Source organism: Macaca fascicularis, chromosome 13 (genome assembly GCF_037993035.2).
Source record: "Macaca fascicularis isolate 582-1 chromosome 13, T2T-MFA8v1.1".
Lineage (NCBI taxonomy): Eukaryota > Metazoa > Chordata > Mammalia > Primates > Cercopithecidae > Macaca > Macaca fascicularis.
The window spans coordinates 84239382-84250265 of record NC_088387.1 but is presented as its reverse complement, the minus strand read 5'-3'; the positions used below and the strand labels follow the sequence as shown (position 1 = coordinate 84250265).

The 10884-nt window shown below is 39.7% G+C and overlaps 1 protein-coding gene across 9 annotated transcripts in view; it reads left to right on the top strand.

The window, feature by feature from the left end:
- Positions 1-1130: 1130 nt before the first annotated feature.
- RMDN2 (regulator of microtubule dynamics 2) overlaps positions 1131-10884 on the top strand; it is an 85720-nt gene continuing 75966 nt past the window's right edge. For 4 of the 9 annotated variants that reach the window (XM_074011925.1, XM_005576103.4, XM_074011926.1 and 1 more), the window contains exons 1-2: positions 5300-5711; positions 9547-10014. In XM_074011925.1, coding sequence (XP_073868026.1) covers positions 9563-10014 — 452 coding nt within the window. In that variant the 5' untranslated portion in view covers positions 5300-5711; positions 9547-9562. Of the gene's footprint in view, positions 1278-5299; positions 5712-7419; positions 7609-9546; positions 10015-10884 lie in introns of those variants that run through there. The other 5 variants (XM_074011923.1, XM_065527171.1, XM_005576102.5 and 2 more) reach the window with 4 other exon arrangements.

Here is a 10884-nt window from a genome sequence, read left to right as displayed (position 1 = left end):
GTTGTTATTTCTTTAAAGAAGTTGTTTCTTAAGGGTTGCTTTGTCTCGTGTGAGAAAGTCAAAGAGTGCTGTGGTGGAATGGGTCATTCTCTTCTTGCTGGAAGCCTGGCAGAGCCTGTGGCTGGTGGTAAGAAGGATTCTTTTTGCACTAGCTGGTAAGTGGAGGTCAGAGCTGGAGGGTGGGGATTTTCTGATCATTTGACATTGGACAGTTATCAGCTGCAGCAGTTGGCAGGGACAAGTTCAGTTTTTTGTTTTGTAAGCGGAAGCAGCCAAGGCCATAGCAACAGATAAATGATTTCCTGACATCAGCAGGTCTAAATCTGAAGTCAGTGCCAAACCATACGGTATGTTATCACATAGGGTATAAAGGGTTTTATGGGTTTCTCACAGAAATTAACCACCATTTCTAGCATAATTTTCATGATATGTCCCATGTTCCAAACAATCCAATTAAAATTATTTTGGATCACAATACACATGGGTTCGTTACTCTCTTTAGTCAGGCTTTCTTCTAAAATCACTACAGTAGTGTTTCAGTTTTCAACTTTTTCTAGACTGTCTTCTCTGGGAGTCCAAATATGTGTCTTAATAATGATAGAAGTATAATTTTTATAAAATTCAAAAAGTTCTAACAATGGTTGGTTAATTAATGTGTCTCTATTGCAATATATGAGAGTAGATTCTATTTATTTATTTGTATACCCAGGGGCTCTGTCTACTGAACAATTTCTTGAAAAGGATCTGCTCCTAAAGGGAAAATCACTTTTCTTGGTATAGTCTGAAGACAGTAAGTCTGGAAAACTGCTAACCCCAATTTTTCCCAGCAGAATATTGTCTAAAATTGACTTACCACCCAAATCCAAAATGAAATATTTTTTCCAATTACGATATGTAATTAGGCACATCCAGTTATTTTAACTTTTTGTACATATGTTAACAACATTTTGTCTGATGATGATGAACATTCACCTTTGTTTTTAATTAGCCCCAGTGAAACTGACCTTAGCTTGTGAAGTTGATGTATATATTGTCAAGAGTCTCCCTGAACATCGTCTCCCAGGATGAAGAAAGAACGCAGAGGGAGGGGCAAAACCACTCTTTCCTCTGAATCTGTCAAGTTCCACTTTAGATTGTATCCAAGGCTGTGCTTTATTTGCAAAGGTCATGGAAAATTAGTGGAGGAATGAGACTTAAAAAATCTTCCATAATTTCTAAAGAAACGTCATTCTTTTCTTGAATCGTCACTGAAATACTGCTGAAAACCACTGAGCAAGGTTAGTACATGCCTTTCTGAAAATGACTTTTTTCATGGAACAAAAACTTAATGTTTCTAATGAAATAGAAACTTTCTAATAAGAAATCTATATCCTAATGAGTTATGTATATTTTTAATAAATTGATTCAACATTGAACTGCTAAGTAGTATAACATAAATATTCTTGTTAATTTTTCTTTCATACGTATCTTTTTAAAATATCATTTTTAATTTGTTCACCCATTAGGCCAACCATTTTATTGGATTTAAGTGATTAATAATTTGTTGCACTAATCAGTCTATGGAAATATTTAATAAGTTTATCCTAATGCTTTTTTCAGAGAAAACATTTTTCCCTTAGAAAGTCCAAGTTAGTTTCTTTTCAGAAATGTTTTTTTGTAATTTTCCTGTGTTCTAGAGACTGCCTAATTTTTTAAAAAACTACATCAGACATAGTACTATATTCCTATTTTCCCCAAATTCCATTCCTAGCCTAACCTGAATATCATGAAGACAAAATAATTTTATACTCTGTGGATTAGAGGTTGTGGTAAACTGCAGAAAACTCCCAGTGGGGTAAATGATCAGTTTTGAGAATTCAGTTTCTTCTCTAATGGAAGCAGTGAAAGCTGAACCCTAAATAACTGAAGTGGGGGATACAAACGATGTAATATCACATTAAAAGGGCTATGATGTTTTTGTAAATGGTGCTATGAAGAGCCCCTTCAAGTGTTCTATCAAAGGCAGGGTCTGGGGGTCCAAGCTGGGCTAGGTTAAGAGAAAAGGCTATCAGACAAAGCTAAGTTTGATTATTGTCTCTAAAACTGACTACATGGCCTGGGACAAGTTTCCTCACCTGTATGTTATTTACTTCATTAGATTGTTGGGAAAATGGAATAAGATAATTCATACGAAGAACGAAGCTTGAAAACTGTGTAGAAGACTCAATAAATGGTCTTGCTGTTGCTGTTGCTGCTGCCCTTTGCTCCTCCTCATTTACAAATGATTCGGGGAACTTACAGCTTCAGTTACACCTGGCAGACTTCTTCCTCCGCTCCTGCTCTTTGCCTGTGCACTTCTCCCTCTCTTAATGGTTAGGGTGTTCTTAATTTTAAAATTTTTTCCCCAGCTATTTGCAGTAAAATATTTCCTTAACCCCTTCCTTAAAATACTTCCTTAAAACCAGCCTGTAAATGAAGAACGTTGATTCTGCTGTTTTGAAGTGGGGGTTGGGGATTGTATATGGTGCTAATTATATCTGCAGCTCAGCCCTAAGTTTACAAATAAAGAAATTCAGAGTGTAAGTTTAATAAGATTTGGAAATACTTAACAAGAAGGAACTAGAACACTGAACAGTTATATAGCATATTGGTAACTGTTACAGGGTTAAAACGAACTTTGCCATTCAGTTGCTTCCTGGAAATAAAACCACTCAAATAAAACCTAAAAAAAAAAAAAAAAAAAAAAAAAAAAGACACACCTGTCTCAAATTACTATAATGAAGGACTATACATTTCCTCATGTTTTTCCCTCACATGTACATATTACTTTCAAATTTTTTTTTTCAAATAGTTATCTCATATAGAGGGTGTGTACCATGCCAGGTTCTCAAGATACAAAGATAAATGCTACGATCCTTGAAGATGTTCACAGCCTCACAAACACAGTCACTGGCAAGCAGTAATTATACAGCGTACATGACAGAGGTCTGCTGTAAGCTAGCAGGGAGGTGTTTTGTATTCATTTAAACTCCTGGTCCTTCCTTAAGTTTTGATGGGGCATGGATGAATACTCCTTATGGGGAAGGAGAGAGTGTATACCTTCTCAAGGGAACGAGGTTGAAGTGGATGAATTAGTTTTGGATGGGTGGCAAGCAGCAGGACATTCCAGGCACAAGGAACAGGATAGAAAGGATATAGCTTGTGGAGGAGACGATCTAGCTTAGCTAGAGCTGAAGTGTAGAATGATGTCTGGTGGAAGTCGTGGAGAAAAGCTGGAAAAGTAGGTTGGGGCAAATCGTGAAGGGTCTGTACCCACTCCTCCCAAATGATTGCAATGCTGTACTGGCTCTGATGAATAACAGTAACTCTGAGATTCTTAGTGTGTTCTAGTTTTTCCTTCAGCTATTCCTTTTAGACTGAACCTTCCTAGCAGTGGTGAGGGGAATCATTTCTTCTTTTTAATGTCATCCCTGCAACAGTACCTGGTAAAGATGGTGCCTGTCTTTGCTATTTAGTTTCAGCTTTGCCAAGGTCAATGGTTGTCACTGTCCCTGAGTTTCTACCTTTCAGATAATTTTTACTGGTCAAGGAATAGAAACAAAGGTATTGGAAAGGAGCAAGTGTGACACAGTCTATGTCCTGAACTTGAAGATCAAGTCAGTATCAGCTGCCATCTTCCTCTTGGAATCGACTGGTAAGGCCTTGGTCACAGTCCAGACGTCACATTTGTATTGCAAGCCTCTTCCGTGTTATGTGCTGGGGATGCAGCAGTGAAAAATCAGTGGGCTCCTGGAAAAGCTTAAATTTTGTTTTAAATACTAAAAAGCTCCTTTTAAGTATTAGTGAAGAGACAGTCAAGTTTCTTTGGTATCTAAATCTTGCTAAAAGAGAAATTTTTTTTGCATGATCGGTTTATATCATATTGTATTCTAGTGAAATGAAGCTAGTATTACATCGCAAGGTTGCTGCAAACCATAATAAATAGGAGTGAAAGTGGGTTTGTATCTTACTAGTTTCGAATCTGAGAGATTAAAGATTAGTCTGCTCTTTTCCCAAATACAACTTAGGTTTTTTTTTGTTGTTTTTTGAGACAGAGTCTCATTCTGTCCCAGGCTGTTGAGCAGTGGCCCGATCTCAGCTCACTGCAACTTCTGCCTCTGAGGTTCAAGCGATTCTCATGCCTTAACCTACCGAGCCGCTGGGACTACAGAAGTGTGCCACCACACCCGGCTAATTTTTCTATTTTTAGTAGAGATGGTGTTTCATCATATTGGCCAGACTGGTCACGAACTCCTGGCCTCAAGTGATCCATCCGCCTCGGCCTCTCAAAGTGCTGGGATTACAGTCGTGAGCCACTGCGCCAGGCTACAAATTACTTTTAATAAAATGACCATGGCCAGGCTTACTTATTCTTCAATGCGGCTTGCTTGAAGCTCAAGAAAGCATTTTAAAGAGCCTATAGAATCCCTGAATCCCTATCCGTAAGCAGTAGCATATGGATTGCAAAAGAAGCCTTCTGGATTCTTCATAGCTTTATGGGTGTTGTCTGTTGTTGCTGTTTTAAGAAAGAGTGTACCCATTTTTAATTCTGCTCAATATATTGGTGGGAAGTTTAGAGATTGTTATGCAAACCTAGGCTTAAGGCAGTAATACTCAAGGTGAGGACAGTACAGAAGGGGTGTATGTACTGCTTTTTTTTGGGGGGGGGGGGGAACGCTCTATCACCCAGGCTGGAGTGCAGTGGCACGATCTCGCCTCACTGCAACCTCCGCCTCCGGGTTCAAGATTCTCCTGCCTCAGTCTCCCGAGTAGCTGCGATTACAGGCGTCCACCATCACGCCCGGCTAATTTTTTGTATTCTTAGTAGAGATAGGGGTTTCGCCATGTTGGCCATGCTGGTCTCGAACTCCTGACCTCAGGTGATCCGCCTGCCTCAGCCTCCCAAAGTGCTGGGATTACAGGTGTGACCCACTGCGCCCGGCCCAGTTTTTAAGGGTGTATTTAGTAGAGTGAGTTTCATTATACAAACCACAAAAAGCTGGGTAAAACCTTAAATGTCAGGCATCTGAAAAAATAGGGGATTTCATCTAAAGGCAACTCTGGCGGGGAGAAGGAAGAGGCTGGCAAAATTCTCATTAAAAGAAAATGTGAGTTAAAGCTATGAACACGGGGCTGCGGATATCAGTAATTAGTGCAAGGCGTCTGCCTTTGACTCAGTCGTGCGGAGTAAAGTGCAAGGTTGTGCCTAGAAACGGCACAGAAAAAGGGTTAATCTAGGGGAGAGGGAGTGGATTTGGGAGCCGGAACGAAGCGAGCTGGGGGTGGGCGTGCGGAGTGGCAGCTACGCGAAAGGGAACCCGCTGGGGCTAGCGCGGAGGCCCAGAGTCCAGGCGGCGGAAAAGGGCCCGACTGGCTTCGAAGGGAGGCGACCGCCGAGACACACTGTCCGGCGCGAGCCAAGCGCCCAGCGGTGTGCAATTTTATTCTGCAAAAGGTGCACCCAGCGCCGGTCCCGGTAGAGTTGAACCCACCGCGAGAGGGGGCAGGAGCGGCGGGCCGAGCGGCCGCGGGCTCCTCCCCCGGCGCCTCCGCTATCTGGGTCAGGACGCGACGGCCGCAGCGCGGGACCTTAGGACCCGCGGACTCCGGGACTACTGTCCGCCCGCCACTGCCCGCCAGCAGGTCCTAGTCTCCGCTCTCCGACCGCTGAAAGTTCGGAGCACTGAACACAGGTGCGTGCGCAGTCTGGGAGGGGGCGGCTCAGCCGGTGGGGGCCGGACCGGGCCGGGGACTTACGGAGGGAAGCGGAAGTACTTGCGGTGGGGACGACTGCACTTCCGGGTCGGTGTGTCCCTGCCGAAGCTTGAGTCTGCCAGTGAGGGCTGCTCTGCGTTCCCGGGGCTGGAGCTGCGGACCGTAGTGGCTACCCGGGTGTATCCCTCGCTGACCCTGCGCCACGGAAGCCCTAGCCCCGGAGGTCGCCGGTGTTTCCTCGCACGCTGCCCCTTGTGGGGTGCGTGGGGAACAGGCAGTTTGGTGCCTCGGCCCGGCTGGTCCCTGCAAACCGCAAAGAATTTCACCAGAGACACTTGCTGGGCTGTCGCTTCGGCATCTTGGATCTTAACCTTTCAGCCTTGAGCAAGCATTTTGTTTTTGTGTGGGGTTTCTTTGCTCTCAGACTTGGTCTGTGCCTATTTCACGCAAAAACGAAGGCCAGATTATCAGTGCTGCCAACATTGGGGAATAAGCCAAACACCTGGGAGCCCTGAATTTAAAATAAATTATAAAATACAAAAAAAAACCATGAAAACCTGATGAAATGAACAATAGAATTCACTTTGAAAGTACCAGGTTTTCCGGGACACTGTAGGAAATCTGATCACTAGTTCAAGTCTCAGTGCAATTCTCTTAGGAAACTTAAACCTTGGGCTTTTTTGTAATGTATCTTTATCCTTGCAAAATTTTTCATAACTTCCCGGAGTTTATTAGTTATGCATTTTATAAGGGTCTGCTGATGAAGTAAATGAATATATATGCTAGATTTATGGTGAAAGCATTATAATTAATTTAGTAAATCATAATTTCTACATCTAAAAATTAAAACTAGAACATGGAAATGAAATGTTTCTTCAGACATTTCTTCGGAAAACATTTCATACTCTAGAGTCAACATTTTGATGCCATTTTAGAATACTTGATTCTCATCTCTGTTAACCTTTAATTTTACACATTAAGTGCCATAATCTATATTAAAATGTCATTTTCCATTGTTATTTACTAGCACCTTACAAATTGCAGTGTAACATAATACTTTGCATCTGATTATTAAAATATTAGAGTTCTAAAATCCGTTTGGTAAAGTTTTTAATTACTATATTTTTATACTACAAGTGCATACTATTAACATAGAAGTATGAAAGCTAACAAGGCTGGAGGTGGTGGTCCATGCTGCTTATCTCAGCACTTTGAGAGGTGCAGGCAGGATTGCTTGGGCCCAGGAGTTCGAGACCAGTCTAGCAACAAAGGGAGACTCACTCTCTACAAATAATGTAAAAATTAGCCGGGCGTGGTTGCCCATGCTTGTGGTCCTAGCTACTAGGGAGGCTGAGGCAGGAGGATTACTTGAGCCCAAGCGGTCAAGGCTACAGTGAGCAGTGATTGTACCACTGCACTCCAGCCTAGGTGACAGAGCGAGACTCTCAAAAAAAAAAAAAAAAAAAGCTATGTAAATGACTTCATACAACCTTTGAAATTATTCTGAAGGCAAGCAAGTATTCTGATGTATTTTGTACATTATTTTTAATGTGTCATTTTTCAAATTATCTGTGTGGAAGCACATTTGTTTTATACTCTTATAAAACTCAAACATAGCTTGAACTATTAGTCTTTAATTGTGTTTGTTTAAAACATATCCGCTCCATTGATTCTATTTTTTTCTAGTTAATTTTCGTGGTTCTGAAATAATATTTCAGCTCTGAGCATCTTTGCTAAGTCAACACTCTCCTTCCCACCTCCTTGTTGATGCTTTCCAAATCTCCCACATGTTGTGGGTGCATCCAAGAGTTAAGAACAGGGTGTCAAGAGTTAAGAAAGGTGACAGTTTTCACTTCCTAATTGGATGATCACTGGGTAAGTGACTTGACACCTGTGTGCCTCAGTTCACTTATCTGCAAAATAAGAATAGGTCCTGCATGGAAGACATGATTTGGAATTGGTGCAGTTCCTAAAGAAAGGGCCAACCAAAATATGACTGCTGAAACCTGGTCCTGTCTCAAGAATAAGTTCTCCTTCCTAGATAGATTTTTACTTCTGCTTATTTGCTTATTAAATGAAAATATTTTCAAACTAGGCTATATTAATGTAAAAGTCCAAGATATGGGCAAAAGAAAGCAAACACGATAGGAAGATTCCCTTTAATAGACCTCTATATCAGCGAATGGACATCCTGCCTTAATAATTCTATTGACAAAAATAAAGATGATTAAACTTGATGTGTGATTATTAGCTGGAAGGCAATTGTAATTAATAGGCATAGAGTGATTTTTCTTATCTTTTTGCAATAAGCTTTCAAGATAATTTAGTTTCATGATATAATTTTTTTTGTAGGAATACATTTACACATCTAGCAATAATTAGCTACAATTTCAGCTGAAGTTACAAATTGATTGGAATCTGCTGCTGGCATGTCTCCTGGATGAGCTGGGAGTGGGCAGATGGTTAGACTTACAGTTTCCAGTTTTACCAATTAGGTGAAAAAAATTTTTCAAGTTAATTCCAGGCAAATTTCTGTGAGGTAAAGCAGGCCAGATTAAGTACCAAGGCTTTTTCTGGAATCTTTGGTTTAAAATAAGGGATTCTTAAATCTCTTGGATATAATGTTTACTAACACCTGAGGTAATTTCTGGAAGATTATTTTAAAGTCAGTCCTTCTCATTGACACTTAGCCCTGTAATGAAGTGTAGAGCATCCAAACAGGATACTTTCTGTGTTCCAGGCATATAATCTAGTAAAATAGGAATCCAAAGACATTCTTTTAAGCAGGTTTTTCAGAAATAGATTATGGCTGCTTGTTCTCTCAGACCCTCTTCCATAGGGCATTTGCGAGCCCAGAAATCCTAACCATTAGACCACCAAGGAAGCATTTGAAACATTACATTTAGTTGGCCATTTAAAGTGTAAGAAACAATGCTTGATAGAATATGTGGAATCATAGGATATATAGCCGAGGATGGTGAATTTCGGGTATACAACCTAATTCAGAATTTTCATCTTACTGATATTTCTTCCCCAATTCTCACTCCCAGCTATTTACTTTGCTTCCTATCTCACTTAGAACAATAAAGCCATCAAAGAGAGCTTGCATAACCTCCCAGCACTGCATCTACCCACCTACCTAAATCTCTGCTCACATAATCTGCCTTTTATGACTATGAATGAATGGTTTATGTTCCCATCAAAGGTCAACTCCTGTACTTGTACAGTAGAGTCCACCTCCTTTGCCTTCTCAAGTTGATTGCTATGCAGTTTTCTGTATGTCTACTTCATCAATTTTTCTTTTCTTTTTATGGGGTCTTTTCTGTTTGCAAACAAAAACTGTTATTTCTAGATCTTTTGGCACCATTTGCCCACTTAATAATGGCATAATTTCTCTTCTATTTGTTTTCTATTTGCCCATCTGTTCTTTTTTCTCCTTCTCCTGCCTTCTTTTGGACCAAGCGAGTATCTTTAGTGTTTTATTTTTATCTCTATTATTGGCTTATTATGTATCACCTTGGATTTTTTTTTTTTTACTTTTTAGTGGTTGTTTTAGTGGTTTGCTTTTTAGTGGTTTTGCATCTTTAACTTAATATGATAATTCTTCATTGTAATCTAAGATTCTTACAACAGTATACTTCCATTTGTCCTTTCCCATCCTTTGGGCAATTGTCCTACTTTTTATAAGCCCTGTGATAGGCATAGAGTGATTTTTGTGATGTAAACTTGGCTTTTGTTGATTGAAAAAGCACCTATATTTTTGTCTTGGACAAATACATAAACAGTCATTTACATTTATGTTTTTAATTTTAGAAACAAAAACCAAGAAATGCCTCATTCCACAAACAAAGAGCTGATATTTGGCATCATGGTGGGCACTGCTGGAATCAGCTTGCTGCTCTTGTGGTACCACAAGGTCCGTAAACCAGAGAAAACAATGAAGTTACCTAAATTTCTTTCTCTGGATAATACATTTAATTCAATAACTTTGAAAGATGAAGTACATAATGACCAAGGAACAACAGTGATCTTTCAAGAAAGGCAACTTCAGATACTGGAGAAGTTAAACGAATTACTGACAAATATGGAAGAACTCAAAGAGGAAATCAGATTTCTTAAAGAAACTGTTCCAAAGCTGGAGGAATATATACAAGATGAACTTGGAGGGAAAATAACTGTTCATAAGGTAAGCCCTCAGCACAGAGCAAGAAAAAGAAGACTCCCTACAATTCAAAGTTCAGCAACAAGTAATAGTTCAGAGGAAGCAGAAAGTGAAGGAGGGTAAGTTTCTTTAAGATATTTCTCATGTTGAATTGATTATTATCATTATTACTATTATTTAGGTATTTTCATTATGGATTCCAGTCATGTATTCTGCTGCTCACATAAAGTGAAAAGGAGTGATATTTTGACTTAGATTATAATTAAAGTCATATTCAGTAGTCAGTATTTAAGCTAGTGTAGACCATACTGACCAAAGGAATATAAATAACTTGTAGCAGGTGGTATTATGTGAATATTGAGGAAGGCAGTAATTATTTGCCAAAGTGTATAACCTATTGTTTTAATGTGGCCACTGTGTGACTCCTTATGTGAGAATTCTCTAGCCACTCCTGTTCAAAAGAACTTTCTGCAGTGATGGAAATGGTCCAAGTCTGTGCTGCCCAATATGGTAGCCACTAGCCCCCTGTGGCCACAAAGCACTTGAATTGTGGCTAATGCAACTGAGGAACTGAAGTTTTCTTTTATTTCATTGAAGTTGTAATTGTATTTAATTGTAATTAATTTAAATTTAAATAGCCATTTGGGCTACTGGCTACTGAATTGTAATGCAGGTCAAAAAAGACTTGAGAATATATAGGTGATTCTGTCTCGTTTTTGCATGGGTTAATCCATTGAATTCTAACACCAGAAACATCAACAAATATTCTTTTAGGGAAAAGCAAGTAATGTGTGAATAAAGAAATTGTGCCTGACTAGTGTTTTTGAGGAATAAAATAGGCAGGTAAAAAAAGGAGCCCTAGTGAATATGATACAGCCTGAAATTCTTGAGGGCAGTGACCTTGTGTTTTCATTGTTGTAGTCCTAACACATTATTTCTGTGCCTAGCACAGAGTAGATGCCAGTAAAGATTTCTTGAATGAATGAATG